We start from the raw sequence: 20178 nt of genomic DNA, 5'->3' as shown, positions 1-20178 counted from the left end.
CTTCCTCTTCCCCCTCTCCCTCCCCTCTCCAATCAAACCTCCGTGCATACCTGGCTATATTTCTCTTTATGGCTACATAGCATTCTGTTATATAATAATGCCATAATCTGTTTAGTGTCTCTTTTCATGTTGAACATTTAGGTTTGGCCTTTTCTAGACTTTTTCATTAAGATGAATGCGATCATGTATATATATCAATGTAATCAATGTATATGCATCAATATGTGGCTATATGTGTGGGCCCCATTCCTAGACATGATCTCCTTAATATTGCTAAATTCATTTTAGTGTTTTATCACTGCAGCATAACATGAATTTTTCTCTACTTCTTTAGAAAGAAGCCTAAGAAGAGAGAAAATGAGATTGGATGTAGAAGGTCAATGCGGTTGCTGAAAGTCAGTCCTTCAGGAGTCTCATTACCAGCACCTCCAACAGCGCCAATGTTAATAGAAGATGAAAATGTAAGAAAAAGTGCAAATCAAATCAAATATAGTAACTTAACAAAATGCTGAAAAGTTTAAAGTATTTGAAGTTAAAGATTATTTAAATCATGTTTGATTTATGTTTAACATAGTACTTACATCTTACTTGGTTTAGAGAGTAAGATTTCAAAGTCATAAAGCCTGGGTTGGGTTCTGGTTTTCTGAAGTTCTGGAGTTATAGGTAAACAATCATTTAACCTTCCCGAGCCCCGGCTTTAGACACATTGTACGAATGGATTAGCACAGTGATGGCGAACCTTTTAGAGCTTTCAGTAGTAAACAGCCCTCTGGTGGCATGTCTGCCATAGGTTTGCCGCCACTGGCTTAGTAAATAATAAAAGACAGTTATTAATGTTAATGATAATGAATAATATGTGATAAAAGTGAAGAGTTTTCCTTGCTGTAGTTTATATTGTCAGGGAGTGGAATGACAGCTTTATCAGATTTCCTAAATGAAATTTTTTTTTTCTTTTTTGGTTTTTTTTTTTTGGTACCCAGGATTGAACTCAGGACCTTGCCCTTGAGAGGAAGGCAGTGGAACCACTGAGCTAAATCCCTGGCCCTGAAATTATTGTTATTGTTATTATTTTTTTTGGGGGGTACCAGGGATCAAACTTGGGACCTTTTGCTTGGGAGGCAGGCGGTAGCACCACTCAGCTAAATCCTCGGCCCCCTTGTTTTGTTTTTTTGAGACGGGGTCTTGTTATATAGTTAAGACTGGCTTTTAAGTCATCATGTAGCCCTGGCTGGCCTCAAATTCACAGCAATCTTCTTGCCTCAACCTCCCGAGTGCTGGGATTATAGGCATGTACTACCATGCCCAAGGTTTCTTTTGGTCTTATTCACTAAAACAGAGTGCTGGTTATGAAATATGTATTACAATGACTTTACAAGCCAAGTGTAGATATTGTAATCCCACACTTATGAGGCTGAGGCAGGAGGATTGCATGTTTGAGTTCTTTATGGAGAAACCTAGTGAGACCCTGTCTCAAAATAAAATACCATGTATAGTGAAACCACCAGCACAGTGAAGAGATAACCCACAGAATGGGAAAAGTTTTTACCAGCTACTCCTCAGACCAAGGCTTAACATCTAGAATAAATATATACATAATTTTAAAAAATCAGACTGCAAATTTATAGACCTAATCCAGAAATGGTCATCTGAAATGATTAGACACTTTTCAGATGAAGTCCAAACAGCAAATAAATACATGAAAAAAACGCCCAACATCACTGGCCAGTTGAGAAATACAATTAAAACAACACTGATATTCCATCTCACTCCAGAAAGAATGGTTATCATCAAGAAATCAACCAGCAACAAATGCTGGTAAGGCTGTGGGGAAAAAAGAACCCTTCTCCATTACTAATGGGAGTGTAAATTGGTATGACCACTATAGAAATCAGTATGGAGATTCCATTTGACCTAGCTGTGCCCCTTCTGGGTATCTTTCTGAATGAGTTAAAAGCATTATACCACAGTGATCTATGCATACTCGTGTTTGTAGCAGTGCAATTCATAATAGCTTAATCTTGGAAACAGCCTATATGTCCATCAACAGGTAAATGGAAAATGAAAATGTGGTTATTTGTATACAACAGAGTACTACTCTGCCATAAAGAAGGATACATGAGTCATTTTTAGGTAAATGGATGCACCTGGAAACCATACTGTTAAGTGAAATAAATCAGACATACAAATTTAAATGTTGGATTTGGTAAATAAGGAACAAAATGGAGAATAGGTATTGGAAAGTAGGAAGAACATGTTCAAATAGGAAGGGGAACAAGAGCGAGGGCAGGGGGAAGGAAAAGAAGGGAAAAGATTAAAAAATGGAAGAAAAAGATTGGAAACAGTTTTCGTAAATGGGGAGAGGAAGAAGGGTTGAAGGGAGAGGTGGGTAATGGGAAAAAAAATAAGATACAAGTACAAATTTTCTATGATTGTGATCATTATGGCAAATATGTACTAATAAAAATAAATTTAAAAAATAACTAGTTCATAATCATACAATGAATGGCAGAGCTGAGATTAAAATTCAGTTATCCCCCACCAAAAAAATCAAAAGGAATAGGGTGCCATGTGTGATGCCTCATGCCTATAATCCCAGCACTTGGGAGGCTGAGGCAGGAGGATTGCTGTGAGTTTGGGGCCAGCCTGGTCTGCTAGGTTAGCCTGAAATACATGATAAAACCCTGTCCCAAAAAAAGGGTGGCGGGGACTAAGGATTGTAGCTCAGTGGTAGAGTGTCCTGGAGTTTGATTCCAAGTAACAAAAAGATTTCACAACCCTTTAATAGTTTGCAACCTGTACTTTAGAAAACCTTGGCAGAGAAGGACAATGTATGTACATATATATGTTTGTATGTATTACATATACATGTATGTATTATAAATATGTATGTATTACATTTTCTACTAATGTACATTTAAACTGACATAGTTACTGTATATATTTAGGGGGTACAGTGTGACATTTCAATACATGTACACAACGTGGGATGATCAGATTGAGGGTAATTGACTCATCTCTCACCTCACACATGTATCTTTGTGTTGGGAACATTAAAATCTTCTCTACTAACTGTTTTTTTTGGTACTGGGGATTGAACTCGGGTCCTTGTGCTTGCGATGCAGGCAGTGGAACCACTGATCTAAATCCCTGGCTCTACTAGCTATTTTGAAATATTCAGTTAATTATTGTCACTCATTCCTGTAGACCATAAGAAAGTACCCCATGGATCCAGCTGTACCCTATACCCGTTAACCCATGCTGGATCCTTCCCTTCCTCTTCCACACTCTTCCCAGGCTCCTTCTCTGAAATGAACTTTAGATTCTACATATAAATGGGAAGATACAGTATTTGTCTTTTTATGTCAGATTTATTTCAGTTAACAGAGTGCCCTCTGATTTCATCCATATTGCTGCAAAGGAGAGAATTTCCTTTTTTTTTTCCTTGTAGAAGTATGAATAATACTCCATTGTGTATACAACACATTTTCCTTATTCCACATTCACCCCCCAGCCCCCCACCCCCGCCATCAGTAATTGAACCCAGGACCTTTCACTTGTGGGGCAGGTGTGGCGCCACTGAGCTAAATCCCTGGCCCTCCATATTCACATGTTGATGAGCATTTAGGTTGATTTCATATCTTGGATCTTGTGAATCATGCTGCAGTGAACATGTGAGTACAGCTATCATTTTAACATACTGGTTCCATTCCTATGGATATAAGCCCAGGAATGGGGTAATTGGGTCATATGGTAGTCGTGTTTTTAATTTTTGAGGACCCTCCATCCTATTTTCCATAACGACTCTACTAATTTACATTCTTACCAGCAGTTTATGAGAGTTCCACTTTCTTTGTATCCTTGTTAGCATTTGACATATTTTGTTGGCATTATTTGTTGACAGTTATTATTGAACACCTATGATATTCTATATTCTAGGTTGTTTGTGTTGAAAGTAAAATAGTGAAAAGACAGACAAATACAGTACAAACTATAAATTTTTTTTTTTTTTTTACTAGGGATTGAACTCGGGACCTGCATTTGTGAGGCAGGCAGAGGAACCACTGAGCTAAACCCCCAGCCCAAATTGTAAATTTTTTTTTTTTTGGTACTGGGGATTGAACTCGGGTCCTTGTGATTGCAAGGCAGGCCACCGAAATGCTGAGCTAAATCCCTGGCCCTTTTTTTGTCTTTTTGAGACAGTGTCTCATTGTATAGTTGAGATTGACCTGGAATTCATTATGTAGACCAGACTGGTCTCAAACTCACAGCAATCCTTCTGCCTCAGCCTCCCGAGTGCTGGGATTACAGGCGTGTGCCACCATGCCTGGCTAAAATTTTTATTTTTGATTACAGCCTTTGTTACCTCCTGGACCTTTAGAAATGATTCCTGAAAACGCAGATGACAACCATGAACTATTTAAAGGATTTCTGCAGACATGGGCAGAAATGAACAAGGTATGACATGAGAGAGCTTACAGTCTTTAGAAGAGAAGGAGATTTCCATTTATATATATATTAATGTCTTTCCCAATGTTTCAGACAAGTAGTAAGAACATGGAGGAGGAGCTATCTAGCCTTAAAAGGTAAGTTAAAACCTCTCACATTTGTTTTACATTTTTGAACTTTGTTTTACTTTTTTTCCCTTTGTGGTACTGGGGATGGAAACCAAGGCTTCACAAGGAGCTACATCTCCAGCCCTTTTTGTGTTTAATTTTTAAAATTTCGAGACAGGGTCTTGATAATTTCCCAGGTAGGATTTGAATTTATAATCCTGCCTTAACCTCCCAAAGTGCAGGGATTATAGGCAAGAGCCACTACCTGGCAGTTTTACATTTTTTGAGATGTTTGTTTTTTTTGGTACCAGGTATTGAACTCAAGACCTTGTGCTTACAAGGTGGACTGAGCTAAATCCACTGCACTTTGAGATGTTTGAGTGATAAAAGCTATGTACATTACAGGAAATTTTGAAAGTGAAGTGAAAAAAAATTCCTTCTAATATTTCTCCTGAGCTGTTTTTGTTTTTGTTCATTTCCTTTTGGTGTTGCCATTTGCAATACATTAAGTTATAAACTTCATGAGGCAGAGATTTTGTCTCACTAATCAGAATAGTGTCTGGCACATACTATGTATTCACTAAATGTTGAATAAATGAATGAATTTGTTGTGTCAGGCAGGGGTCTGGGAGGCTAGGAGAATGCAGAAGGTGAGGTGAGACTGACTGAAAGCTGGAGATCCCTCTGGTCAGAAATAAAAAAAAGAAAGTGAAGTGAAACAGAGTTTTAATTATAATATTGCAAAAGCGAGGTCTGCCAAAAACAAGCGAGCTGTTTGACAGGGAGAAGCCCCAGCTGAGCTTCTCAACATAGTGTTTTTGGCTTGTCCGCACTTATAGAAGTAAGCTGATTCCTAAAAATAACAATTTTACTTATTGGCATAATCTAGCCCAATTGGCGTTTTAAGCTTTGTTTCTGGGGTTAGCCAAGGTTCATGGGTCTAGGGGCACCACAGAGGGCAACCTCCCAAAGTACCTCACGCAGTGTAAGTGTGATCATCTCTTTCATGTCACCACCCAGGTTGTGCCCTATACTGCCTGCTTCCTCCTGTCTATCCCTACAAATTCACATTTTTACTTTGTTATATTATGCACATAACATTTTGCATCATGCTTTTCTTGTTTTTGCATGTGTTACTAGAATATTTTTTTTTATTTTTTATTTTTGGTACCGGGGATCGAACTTTGGACCTAGCACTTGAGAGGTAGGCTGCATAACCACTGAGCTCTAGAATCTTTTATTTTTAATTTTTAATTTTTTGTTTATTTTGAGACAAGGTCCCATTATGTAGACCAGGTGGCCTTGAGCTCACTATGTAGCACTGGCTGGCCTCACACTTGCAGCAGTCTTCCTGGCTCAGCTCTCTTGAGTGTTGGGATTATAGGTGTGTGTCACCACACCTGGCTCAGAATCTTAAATTACTGCATAATTGCAAAATATTCTGTTGAGTAGATGGAATTTACTTAACCTTCTGTTACTCATTTGGCATTTGAGGTTATTTTCTTTAAAAATTTTTGTTTTGGTTTGGTTTTTTGAGACAGGGTCTTGCTATGCAGTTCAGGCTGGCCTTGCACTCACTATGTAGTCCAGGCTGGCCTTGAGATTGTGATCTTCCTGCCTCAGCCTCATGAGTGTTGGAACTACAGGTGGGCACCACCACACTTGCCAAAAATTTTTAAATTAACTTTTAATTTTAGAATTAAATGATATAAAATTGTTCTAAATGATAGAAAATTGCAAATATAGTATAAAGAATTTGCATATACCCCACATTTGGTTTTATTTATTTATTTATTTATGTACCGGGGATCAAACTCAGGACCTTGTGCTTGCAAGGTGGGTGGTGGCACCACTGAGGTAAATCCCTGGCTCCTGGTTTTCTCTATTAACATCTTGCATTAATATGGTACATTTGTACTGCCTGCCTCGCAAGCACAAGGACCTGAGTTTGAACCCAGGTACAAAAAAAAACAAAAAACAAAAACAAACAAACAAAAAATATATATATATATATAGACACACATACACACACACACACACATATATGGTACATTTGTCATAAGTAATGAACCAATACTGATATATCAATATTAACTAAAGCCCATATTTTATTCAAATATCCTTAGTTTTCTTTTTTTTCTGGTACTAGGGATAAAACCTTGTACTTTCAAGGTAGGCACGGTGCCACTGAGCTAAGTCCCCAGCCCCAAATGTTGTTAGTCTTCACTTATGTTCTTTGCTATTTCTTATATCCCATTTTGAAGTTATTTTCTACTTAACTTTGTGTGTTTGTATGCATATATACATGTGTGTTTGTGATAGTGAATTATTTTCTTAGGATAGATGTCCAAAGGTAGGATTGATGAGCCAAATATTGTGGACATATTTATGACTTTTAGTATATATTATCAAGTTGTTTTCCAACAATCTTTTTTTTCCTTCCAAAAATTTTATATGAACTTAACTCTATCACTAACAATATATGTGAGTATATGTGTATATTTCTAGTTAATGTTTTTTGTAATGTTAGGGATCAAACACAGGGCTTTATCTAGCCAAGTGCTCTTCTATTGAGCTACGTCCCAGCCCAAGTTTTACTGTAGCCTGTTATTTATTTATTTTTTCATTTGAGACACTGTCTCACTATGTAGTTGAGGCTGGCCTTGAGCTCACAATGTAGCCCAGGCTGGCTTCAAACTTGGCGGTGATCTTTCTGCCTCAGCCTCCTAAGTTGTACTCTATTACTTTTCTATATCATTAAAATTATCAAAGTAAATTTTTAAATTGAAAAATAGTACATCATTGTTTAACTTAATTTCCTTTGTTATCAGGAGGTTGAATATTTCCCTGTATGTATTTACTAACTGTGGTTTTTCTTTTTGAAGTATCTTATTTTGACTCTTGAGATTGATTTTATTTTTAAAATTTTAATTTTTAAATTTTCATAGCTATAAAGCCAACTTAAATGGCATGGTCATTAGTGAAGATAATGTCCATAAAGTTACCAAAGGCTCAATATCCTCTGTGGCTCTCCACCCATCAGAAACTAGAATTCTGGTAGCAGCTGGGTCCAAATTGGGGCAGATTGGACTTTGGGATTTGGTAAGTTATTATTCCTTCTTGAAGATATTGAAGTTTGACTGAAGCAAATAATCTTAAAAGGCAATAGGCTATAGACATTTATTTATAAACAGTGCTTTAGATTTTACTTTTGTGTTTTATGATTCCAAATTTTAGAAATCTGAAGAAATTTAAATTTGTTTTCAAGAACTTTAACATTTTTAGCTTCAATATCTTTAGCCATTTGAGCATAAATCACCTGCCAGGAGATTTTACGTGAAAATGTGAAAAAACAGTTTCTCACTTATGTTTAAAATATGGTCTGCTATGAAGTGAATGTGTGTCCCCCCAGAATTTATATGTTGAATGCCTGTGCACCAAGGTGATGGTGTTAGTAGGTGTGTGGGCTTTGCTGGTAATTAGTTCATGAAAGGGATTAGTGCCCTGGTGAAAGAAGCCCAAGAGAGATCTCTTGCTCCTTTTACCAGGTGAGGACACAACTAGAAGGTGCCATCCATAAGCCAGGATTGACCCTCCATAAACACTGAATCAGCCAGAGTCTTGATTTTGTACTGCCTTCTCTTAGACCTGAGAGATACTGTTCTGCTGCTGCAGTATTTTGTTATAGCAGCCCCTGTGGCCTAAGAAGCAGTCTGCGAGCTGGATCGGAATGTCTGCTCAGGGGTGTGCTCAGGATGGTCCAGGTCATCTTGATGAGTTTGACATTTACTGCATCCCATTCACGGTGCATATTGTACTTCAGTAAGGCTTTCAGTGGTTAGAAAATTGAGAGAAATCAAGCTAATGGTCTATGAATGTATTTTCTATTTTGGGAAGTAGAACACAGACATAAAAATGTTGTAAGGACATTTAATGGAGATGAGAAACAAAGGTGAGTTGAAGCTAGTTTCATTCCAAGGATGGCAAAAGACAAAAACCAAAAAAATCTCATTTTTGCATATTCCTATATCAATTTTTTTTTTTCTGGTACCGATGATCGAATTTGGGACCTTATGCTTGCAAAGCAGGCAGTGGAACCACTGAGCTAAATCCCCAGCCCTATCAGTTCTTTATAGTTTAGTTTTCTTAGCAAATGAGTGCTATAAACAAAAATGCTGAGATGGTAATGGTCATGAACTCTGCATAGCTAAAAGAATATGTGAAGCCAGGAATGATTGTGTGTGATATAATCCCAGCACTCTGGGAGGCTGAGGTTCTTGAGATGGGTTGCAAATTTGAACCCAGCCTGGACAACTTAGCAAGACCTTGTCTCAAAATAAAAATAAAATTTAAAAAGAGCTGGTACCTAGCTCAAAGTAGAGCGTGAGACCCTGGGTTTGATCCTCAGTACCAAAAAAAAGTGTGTCATTGTAATTTTTTCCTTTTCCATTGTGTCTTCTAAAAATATTTCTCTTAATTTTAACATTAAAAGAAGAAAAAATATTGTCTGGCTATTTTATAGCAGATTAAGACAGATATGGAGATGATAGCACTTTCATTTGTCCAAATGTGAAACTTGACTTTTAGGAGTTGATTGTCCAGTGGCAGAAAGTCTAAAAAAGTTGACACAAATATGAAGTCCAAATACATGCATGTTTGTAGTGTATTTAGAGGACAAATGCATTTAAAATTGCCACTATGTGCCAGGGCAAAATACCTTATGAACATAACCCTGCAAGGCATTGGTGGTGCATGCCTGGAATTCCAGGAATTTGGGAAGCTGAGGATCATGAGTTGGAAGCCAGCCTTGGTGGACATCCTGAGACCATGTCTCAGGAAAGAAAAGAGAAGATACCGGGAATAATATGTTGCTACGTAAACGCCTAAATCTTAGGAAGCAAAGTGGTAATGGTATTGATACATTTTCAGTAGTAAGAAATTATGTCTCATTTGAGATAAAAAGTGTATTTCTCATTTCTCAAGGGTTTCATCATGTTAGGTCATAATAAGCAGTGATTTATTTGTCATTTAGCTTTTGAGCGGGGTTCTTGCTGTGTTGCTCAGGCTGGCCTGGAGCTCCAGGGCTCATGTCTCAGCTGCCTGAATAGCTGGAACTACAGGCGTATGCCATCATACCCACATAGGCAGCATTTTTTTTCTTTTTGCTGTGAAAAGAAACTAGTTTGCTAGTTGGAAAAAGCTGGACACTAAATGTGACTTGTTATTGTTGAACTGAAAATTAGAAAGCAAATTTCATGTCAGCATGGAGTTCCTAGTTCTATCTGAATGTGAGAGTGAGAATGAGTGAAGCTATAGATTAAGAAGAGACTAGACGTAATCCCAGTGTAAGTACCTTAATGATATCATGTTTGAATCTCCATTTTCTTTCAGACTCAGCAACATAAAGAAGATGGGACATATGTTTTCTATGTCCACAGTCAGCCCATTAGTTGTCTTTATTTCTCACCTGCCAACCCGGCCCACCTCCTGTCCCTGAGCTATGATGGCACATTGCGATGTGGGGATTTCTCCAGGGCTGTCTTTGATGAGGTAAATGCTCATGTGTTTACATGCCAACATCAGATGAGACTGGATTCTTCATGAAATGCCACTTGAGTGGTTATCAGTCATATTGGTAGAAGGGTATAGTGCTGGGGCCTCAAACAATTTTCCTGCCTCAGCCTCCTAATTAGCTGGCACTAGAGGCGCCTAGCACAATACCTGGCTATTCTAATTAACTTTTTTTTTCAGGAAAGTTTTAAATTAAGTGCCTTTACTATTTGTAGGATTAAGCCTTAGACTTCTTCACTTGGGGGGAAAACACTGTTCATCATTTCTGCCCTTTGTAGGGATCACTTTTGTGGGAATGATTCTTAACATGACAAAAAAGACATAGAAATTCATTAGCAATGGTATTATATACTCAAGGATTTTAGTCTGTTATATAACACAGAGAGTATAAAATTTGATTTTCCGTTATCTTCAAGCCAAGTCTTAACATGTTATCTCTTCTTCTTTCTTCTGCTCCTTTTTCTTCTTCTTCTTTTCCTCCTCACCCCCATTTCCCTCTTCTCTCCTTTTCCCCTCTCTTGCCACTACTCCTTTTCTTCTTTGCTACATAATTTTTTGGAGACAGGGTCTCATTATGTAGTTCAGGTTGGGCTTTAACTCACTATGTATACCAGGCTGGCCTTGAGCTCACTGTGATCCTCCTGCCTCAGCCTCCCAAGTGTTGGGATTACAAGACATGCGCTACCATGCCCAGCTTCCACCTCTGTTTTTCTTCCTTGTGCTAGGGATTGAACCGTACCTTCAACCCAGATTTAACATGTCTTATAAAATATACAAATGCATATGTGTGTGTGTGTGTAGATACATAGCAAAAAAATGAATATGCTTCAGGAGGAAAGGAAAAACATGTAAATATCTTAATACTAAATTATTGAGACATCATGAAATTAATACAAATTACCTTAGGCCTGTATAACTACAAGAGGTGGTCAGAGTGGTGGCCATGAGCTTCCAGACATTTATTAGTATGGTGAGCTGCTGCTTGGGTAACCTTGGTCATAGAGATTGTTGAACATGCATTTAAAATTTCTTCTCTGGGGGCCAGCAGTGTTGTGGGTTTTCTGCAATATACAGTATCCTTTAGGGTCCCCCATACGAAGTTAGCACAATCTATTGAAAAAAAAAATTATACTATTTTTTCTTTTTGACATGTGTATACATTTTTTTGTGGACTCTGTGTGTGTGTGTGTGTGTGTGTGTGTATGTATATATACTATAATGCTGAAGACATTAGCTCAGCTATTTTCTGTTGAAATGAGAATTGAGAACTGCCATGGCTGTCATGTAATTCTACTCTGCCAAGAAGTGGACACCCAAGGGGTTTTATTCAGAGCCTTTTGAGGATGAGGGCTTTTCCAGGCTGGATTAACCCATGCCACACAGAGTAAGTTGTAGTCTATTTCAGAATAGTTGGAGTGTTGGGGCTCCATGGTTCTGCTGCCTGCTCACAAGCACAAGGTCCTGGGTTCGATCCTCAGTACCAAAAATAAACAAACAAACAAATTCTGACCAACTAGAATAGTTGGAGGATCTGGGCATGATACTCATGACTAATTGTCCTGCCTCAGTCACCAGACTATTGATCTAATCCATTTGATTTCTGGTGGATGGGTGGAATATCTTAAGGACTGAAGAATGTTTTAGATTCTATTGCTTATATTTTGGTTCTATTATTTATTTACTTATTTATTTTTTGTTTTTTGAGACAGGGTCTCACTATGTAATTCAGGCTGGCTTGAATTCACTGTGTAGCTCATTCTGTTCTCGAACTCAGAGATCTTCCTACCTCTGCCTCCTGAGTGCTGGGATACAAGTGTGCGCCACCATGCCTAGTTTATTATTGATTGATTGATTGATTGATTGATTTTTTTGAGACAGGGCCTCACTATGTAGTTGAGACTGACCTGGAACTCACTATGTAGCCCAGGCTGATCTTGAACACACAGCAATCCTCCTGCCTCAACCCTCCTGAATGCTGGGATTATGGACGTGTACCACCTGGTTTATTATTTAAATGTCTACTGTTTAATAGTAACATTTAAGGTGAGCTTCCAGATTTGTGTAACTATATCAGATTTCCTCAGTAAGAGAATTCTTTTAAGTAGATTATGGACGTACCACCTGGTTTATTATTTAAATGTCTACTGTTTAATAGTAACATTTAAGGTGAGCTTCCAGATTTGTGTAACTATATCAGATTTCCTCAGTAAGAGAATTCTTTTAAGTTGAACTTTTAAAACTACATGGATTTTAATCTTTGTGAAATTTAGCATAGTTTAGCTGTATATTTTCTTTTTCTTTTCTTTTTTTTTTGGTACCAGGGATTGAACTCAGGACCCTGTGCTTGTGAGTAAGGTGGTGGAACCACTGGGCTAAATCCCAGGCCCTTCATTTTTTATCTTATTTTGAATGACTTTAAACGTTTTCAGAGATCTGAAGTATAGAGCAATTTGTATGTGGCATACAGTGAAAGGAGCAACTCATCGCTGAAGTTGCATTATAAATACTAGTTGATGATCTAATTTTTTTGCCTTATTTTTGTATAGGCCAGTATCAAAACTAACACATTCAGATATCTAATTATTCTAAATACTTCTTGTATAAATGGTTCTTACTTGCTTGCTTACTTATTTTTTGTTTTGTTTTTGTTTTTGGTACTGGGTAATTGAACTCAGGGCCTTGTGCTTGTGAGGCAGGCAGTGGCACCACTGAGTTAAATCACCAGCCCCTTACTTATTTATTTTTTGAGACAGGGTCTCACTATGTAATTCAGGCTGGCTTTGAACACTCTGGGTACCCCAGGCTGGCCTCAAACTCATGTCAGTCTTCCTGCCTCAGCCTCCTGAATGCTAGGATTACAGGCATGAGCTACCACACCTGGAGCATAATTTTTAAAAGGGTTTTAAAAGTTATTCTAATAATTGTAGTACAGCGTGTTCTTTCCCTTTCTTTTTTTAAAAATTAATTTTATTGGTACATTTAAGGTATACAATATACTGACATTCATTGTTGGAAATTTGTACCTTTACATAGTCAATCTTGGTTCTTATTTTTTTCCTCATCCCACTGCCCTCCCTTCAACCCCTCCCTCCCTCTGTCCCTATCTACAAAGACTTTGTTTCCATTATTTTTCATTTTCTCATATTAATTCCATTTCCTTCTTTCCTTTCCCCTATCCCTCCAATTTCCCCTTCCCCTTTGTCCCTTTTCTTCCTATTTCACATTATCTGTTATACCTTTTAGTCCTTATTTACACTTTCAGTTTTTCACACTAGAGAAACCGTTTGATATTTACACATGTGTATACTATTTATTTCACTTAAGAGTATCTCCTCAAGGGCCTGGGATTTAGCTCAGTGGTGCTGCCGCCTGCCTTGCAAGCGCAAGGACTCAAGTTCAATCCCCCAAAACAAAACAAAACAAAACAAAAAAAAAGAGTATCTCCTCAGTGTTCGTCCATTTAGCTATAAATGTCTCTAATTTCTCATTTTTTATGGCTGAGTAGTATGCCATTAAAAAAAGTACACATTTTTCTTTGTCCAGTCTCTAATTGATGGGCATGTGGGCTGCTTCCAAATTTTAGCTATAACAAATTGTGCTGCTATGAACATGGGTGCACATATATCACTGTGGTAGGATTCTTTTAATTCTTTTGGGGAGATACCAGCAGGGGCATAGCTGGGTCAAATGGGACCTCCAATCCTAGTTCTCTGAGGTATCTCCATACTGATTTCCACAGTGGTTGCACCAGTCTGCACTCCCACCAGCAGTAGAGCAGTGTTCCTCTTTCCCCTCAGCCCTGTCAGCATTTGTTATTGGTTAATTTCATGATAGCAGCCATTCTTTCTGGGGTGAGGTGGAATCTCAGTGTGGTTTTCATTTGCATGTCTCGAATGACCAGTGATGGTGAACATTTTTTTTTTTTTTGGTACCAGGGATTGAACTGTGGCCCTTGTGCTTGTGAAGCAGGTGGCGGAACCACTGAGCCAAACCCCTGGCCCCAAACATTTTTTTTTTATTGAGTTTATTGGTACCTTTTAGGTATACAGTACAATTACATTCATGATTGGAATCTTGTACCTTTACATGACAGGCCTGAACATTTTTTTATATGTTTATTTGCTATTTCTACTTCTTTGGGAAATGTCTGTACATTTCATATGCTCATTTTTGGATTGGGTCTTTAAATTTGGGAGGCCTGATTTTTTAAGTCCTTTATATATTCTAGATAGTAGACCTTTGTCTGAGGAAGAGCTGGTGAAACTTTTTTCCACATTGTGGGTTGTCTCTTCACAATGTTGGTTGTTTCTCTTGCTGTGCAGAAGCTTTTTTTTTGTTTTTTTGAGACAGGATCTCGCTGTAGTTGAGACTGCCTAGAACTCACTATGTAGCCCAGGCTGGTTTCGAATTTATCATAGTGATCCTCCTCCCTCATCCTCCCAGTGCTGGGATTATAGGTGTGTACCACCACACCCAGTTTAGAAGGATTTTAATAGGAAGTCATCCTGCTTGTTGATGATTGCTTGTGCTAGTTCATGGGCAATTTTTCCCTTTATTTGTCTCCCTTTCTCCTACTCTTTCTCTTCCTTTCTTTCTCTTGCCTATGTGTCCTTCTCTGTTTTTCCTTGCAGTAGTAGTTGGCAGAACCCAGGCCTTCACACATACATACTGAGCATACGCTGTAGGAGCTATGCCCTTAGCTCTCTTTCTCTCTTTTTTTTTTGAGACTGGGTCTCAATGTAGTTCAGGCTGGGCTTGAACTCAGTGTATACCCCAGCCTGGCCTCAAACTCAAAGAAATCCTTCTGCTTCAGCCTCCCAAATACCAGGATTACAGGTATGAGCTACCATGCTGTGCTGCTTTTTTGAGACAGGGTCTCACTGTGTAGTTGAGACTGACCTGGAACTCACTATGTCTTCCAGGCTGGTCTCAGCTCACTAGCGATCCTCCTGCCTTGGCCTCCCGAGTGCTGGGATTACAGGTGTGCTCCACCACGCCTGGCTGCTGTACTGTTTTTAACTGTTCCAAATAATGCAGATGTGAGCATTCATGTGTCAGGAGGTACCTTGAATTTTTTTGAAACAGGATCTAGCTATGTTGAAGGCTGGCCTTGAATTCACTCTGTAGCCCAGGGTGGGTTTAAACTGGAGGCAGTCCTCCTCCCTCAGCCTCCCAAGTGTTGGGATTACAAATGTATGTCACTATGCCCAGCAATGTTTAGCATCTTGAGGGACTGCCAAATTTTCCTTCAACCATCAGCATCATTTATATACCCACCATTCATGTGTGAGGGTTCACGTCTGCCCACAGCTTTGTGATGACTTTTTTCTGGGAGGGTGGCTGTCCTGTGGTTGTGGTGGCGCCTTGCTGTGGTTTTGATTTGCATTTCCCTAATGATGGCTGGTGCCATGCTGAGCAGCTTTCCTTATGCTCTTTACAGAAACATCTATTTAGAAAATTTCCCTTTGTTTTAGTTGGGTTGTTAATCTTTTCTATTGAGTTGTAAAACTTTTCTACTTTTTTAGAGGTCAGGTTTATTGGAGCTTAAGTTTTATATAGTAAAATTTACCTATTTAGGTGCACAGTTTCATGGGTTTTAGTTTGCACCTATATAACCATAGGCACGATGAAGTTTCCCTATCCCCACAGAATTCTGTCATGACCCTTTTTAGTCACTCTTCCCTCTGTCTGCAGCCTTGGTAACCACTGATGTGATACTGTGCCTGTGATTGTGTCTTTCCCAGTGTCTGGCTCACTCGGTGTGTATGCTTTTGTGTCTGCTTTCTCCTGTCACATGCTTTTAAAATTCATCTGTGTTGTTGCATGTATCAGTAATTTGTTCTTTTTTAATTTTTTTTTTTTTTGGCTTTTTGAGATAGAGTGTGACTATGTATTGAGACTGACCTGGAACTCACTTGTACCTTGTGCTGGTCTCGAACTCACAGTGATTCTCCTGCCTCAGCTTCCCGAGTGCTGGGATTACAGGCATGCGCCACCATGCCCGGCTGAGTAACATGTTCTTGATACTGCTGATTATACAGTTTTGCTGTACATATGTGAAATTATGAATGTGCTTTATATTTAGTACTAAGCCTTAAAACAGTCTGTGAAATAGGTAATTTTATCCCCATTTAACAGATGAAAAAGCTGAGGCAGAGAGGTTATTACCTTGCTCAAGAACATACTAGTGGTTGCTGGGCGTGGTGGCGCAGGCCTGTAATCTCAGGACTCAGCAGGCTGAGTCAGGAAGATCACTGAGTTTGAGACCAGTTTGAACTACACAGCAAGACCCTGCCTCAAAAACAAAACAAAACAACGACAAAAATAGAAGTGGTAGAATGAAAAATTTTTTTTGGTACCGGCGATTGAATTCAGGACCTTGCACTTGTGAGGCAGGTACGGTACCGCTGAGCTAAATCCCTGGCCTGGTAGAACTAAAATTTGCCCTGGAGTTTGTCTGACTCCAAAGCCCCTCCTCTTAACTATTTTTACATACAAACCAAAGTACTTGAAGTTTCATTTGTATATATTGAGCTTTTTGGGGTGTTGTGATGCTTTAGAGATTAATTTATTAATTTCAGATTATGCTACTTGTTATCAAAATAAAAAGCAGTAGCAGTTCATGATTCAACAGTAATAATAGCATTTGTTCTTACTTGATAGAAGTATTTGTTTTTTTGTCCCCTCAGTGTGTGAGCCCTGAACATGTAACGATATCATTGTTGCTTATACATGATTAAGTATTGTACCCATAATACATGTTCTTGATAAAATATTTACAGTTAGTGGGATGTGCAGAGTAAATCTGCTCTTTGGCAGTTCCCAAGCTGTGGAAGTAACCATTGTGGTTTTTTGTTTTGTTTCGTTTTTGGGAGACAGGGTCTCACTATGTAGTTGAGAGTGACCTGGAACTCACTATGTAGCCCAGGCTGATCTTGAACTCACAGCGAACTCACTATGTAGCCCAGGCTGGTCTCGAACTCACAGCGATCCTCCTGCCTCAGCCTCCTGAGTGCTGGGATTACAGGCATGAGCTACCACGCCCGTCTCCGAAGTAACCATGTATCTTGAGTGTGCCTCCAGAAAGTGCATACCATATCTTTACAAACATTGCCCTGTTCCTCCCTTTCTTTGTACTAATGGATTCATACCATAGAAGTCTTTTGCATTTCCCTCTTTTTCATTTAATAGTAAATCTTGGAGAGGTAGTAAGACCACACTACCTCAATGTTTTCAGCATTGCATGATATTTCAGAGTGGAGAGGTGATAACTCATTTGATAAGATCTGTCTTGGTGGCTTCTTGTTGCTATTACAAGCTTTCTTGTAGCAGACATCTTCATTCATTTATTTTAGTGAAATTATTAGGTTTTGTTTTTTGTTTTTTTGTTTTTGGTGGTACCAGGGATTGAACTCAGGACCTTGCACTTGCGAGGCAGGCAGTGATGCCTTTGAGCTAAATCTCCAGCCCAGCATTGCATATTTTGATAGATACAGCCTGATTAACTGTCAATAATTTTAATCTCTTAATTTACTACAAGAACAGATGAACAGTCAACAGACTATCTGGACTCGGTTGGCAGAGTTACTTGCCATATTAAGATATAATTTCAGTTGGATGGAATTCAGACTCATTTCATTTCCTAGTGAGTTTTGCAGGGTAGGTCTGGGACAGAGAGTCATTGGTTTTGAGATTTGGGCTGAGGCCTTGATGTGAGTAGGTGGGGCATTTGATTGGAGGTAAGCCTTACAGTTGAACACTGCCTTGCTTTCTGGTTTGCCCTGTGCTTCCTGGGTGGATGACAGGAAGATAAGTAAGGTCATCTGGGTAAAGTACTTTATAACTGTTACCAAGAGCTTATGTAGTGATTTTTCTTAAGGGAAAAATGTCACACAGCTAACTGTTATTCACACCCTCAGGTGTACAGGAATGAAAGCAGGAGCTTATCCTCCTTCGACTTCTTGGCAGAGAGTGCTGCCACTTTACTAGTAGGACACTGGGATGGGGCCCTGTCACTGGTGGATAGACGGACACCTGGTACTTCTTATGAGAAGCTTATTAGTTCTTCTATGACAAAGATAAGAACTGTTCATATACACCCTGTGCAACGACAGTATTTCATCACTGCAGGATTGAGGTATGTTTTTCAGAAAATATTAGTTTAGTTTGGTTGTCAAAGAATCTGACTTTTCTATTATACAAAGGCCAAATAATTTTCCTTTTTACACTGATGGAGGCTCTTTTGAGTGTATTTTTTGTTTGTTTTTTTGAGACAAGGTCTTGCTATGTAGTTCAGGCTGACCTTGAACTCACTATGTGGTTCACGCTGCCCGTGAACTCACTATGTAGCCCAGGCTGGTCTTGAGCTCACAGTGGCCCTCCTTCCTCTGCCTCCGAGTGCTGAATTACAGGGTATGCACCACTGTGCCCAGTTTGAGTGTGATTTTTTTTTTTTTTTTCTAAGACAGGCTCTCACTTTGTATTTCAGGCTGGTCTTATACTCACTATGTAGTCCATCTGGCCTCAAACTTGAAGCAGTCCTGCCTCTTGCCTCAGCCTTCTGAGTGCTGGGGTCACAAGCATGCATCACCACACACAGCTCTTTTGGATTTAATGAATAGTGAAAGTCCTGAGAAGAATGTACATTTGTTTTCCTTGGCATTATGTTCATTTACTTTTAGTTTTCTGAGAAAATATAGCATTATAAAAAAAAAGTTATATAGATCCATAATTTGGCTTGTGGTGCTTTTTTTCTTGGAAAGATTAAAGAACTAACTAGATACTTACCTGTATATCTGCTGGTTTACATGTAGCTGTTACAGTTTTGGAGTTTTCTAAATATTTTACCTTGTATCTATACCATTGTTTATAAAATTATTGCAGAAGTTTAGAGGATTTCTGACTAGGTAAACGCCTGGAGAGTAAATAATATATTATTACATAATCAGTGGGCCACAGAAGAAATCAGGGAAGAAAAAAAAATCTTTTTGTAACATTCGTACAGTTATTTGCAAGTAAGCAGACTATTTGCTTTTCCTTTTGGGTCTGTGGAATGGTTGAATCTTCTGAATGAATCTAATACTTGTTGGTACTTCAGTTATTGTTACAAATAATAAGAAAACCTCTAGAGAACCATTTAAAAGTCTTAGTATCATAATAGGAAAAAACACAAGACTGATTTTGAATATTTTTTGTTGGTTTTGTTTTGTTTTGTTTTTTGGTTTGTTGAGACAGGGTCTTGTTGTGTAGTTCAGGCTTGCTTTGAACTCACTGTCGCCCAGGCTGGCCTTGAATGTACAGCTAGCTATCCTCCTGCCTCAGCCTCCTGAGTGCTGGGTCAGGTATGCTCCACCAGACCTAACTATTGTTTTATTGGTAAGAAACTATTGGGTGTAAAAATGTCTCAGCAAATCATTTGTGCAGAAAAAAGTTACTTAAAAATAATTGAAGTTGCTCTAAAAAATTAGAGTTTTGTTTAAAATGTTCTTCAGTGCAGCAGATATTTTTGAGCGTCTAGCTTATGTTCAGCCCTGTCCTGTAGCTCACTGCATGCACTGTGGTGGTATTGATTGTTATTTCCCTACCACAGGGATACCCATGTTTATGACGCCAGGTACCTGAATCCCCGGAGGAGCCAGCCTTTGGTCTCTGTGACTGAGCACACGAAGAGCATTGCTTCTGCCTACTTCTCACCTGTTACTGGTAACAGAGTGGTGTCCACATGTGCGGATTGTAAGCTGAGGTAAAATGAGAATGCAGACAGGCTTTGAGTCCGTAGCTGTCAGTAAACCAGAGATTTTGATTACTGCTTTTCCTATTTAATTGCTATGTTACTGCTTTGCAGCCATATCCAGGTTCCCAAAGACAGTGACCTGTTTTTTTTTTGTTTTTTGAGACAGGGTCTTGTTATGGCATTCAGGCTGTCCTTGAACTCATGGTGTATAGCTCAGGCTGGCCTCGAATTTGAGGCAGTCCTCCTGCCTCAGCCTTCTGAGTGCTGGGATTACAGATGTGGCTAACCTGAACTTTAAAAAAAAAAAAAAAAAAAAAAAAA

At 38.8% G+C, this 20178-nt stretch overlaps 1 protein-coding gene across 2 annotated transcripts in view; it reads left to right on the top strand.

Annotated features, from left to right (window-relative positions):
* Positions 1 to 20178, top strand: part of Wdr76 (WD repeat domain 76) — a 60204-nt gene that overhangs the window by 5177 nt on the left and 34849 nt on the right. For both annotated transcript variants that reach the window (XM_019207598.2, XM_010624857.2), the window contains exons 5-11: positions 335 to 461; positions 4354 to 4455; positions 4540 to 4583; positions 7502 to 7655; positions 9945 to 10103; positions 18044 to 18261; positions 19714 to 19866. In XM_019207598.2, coding sequence (XP_019063143.1) covers positions 335 to 461; positions 4354 to 4455; positions 4540 to 4583; positions 7502 to 7655; positions 9945 to 10103; positions 18044 to 18261; positions 19714 to 19866 — 957 coding nt within the window. The remainder of the gene's footprint in view (positions 1 to 334; positions 462 to 4353; positions 4456 to 4539; positions 4584 to 7501; positions 7656 to 9944; positions 10104 to 18043; positions 18262 to 19713; positions 19867 to 20178) is intronic.

This window comes from Fukomys damarensis, unplaced genomic scaffold, assembly GCF_012274545.1.
Source record: "Fukomys damarensis isolate Sample0158 unplaced genomic scaffold, DMR_v1.0_HiC HiC_scaffold_17, whole genome shotgun sequence".
Taxonomy (NCBI): domain Eukaryota; kingdom Metazoa; phylum Chordata; class Mammalia; order Rodentia; family Bathyergidae; genus Fukomys; species Fukomys damarensis.
Note: the sequence above shows the minus strand (reverse complement) of the source record. Positions and strands in the feature narration are given on the sequence as shown.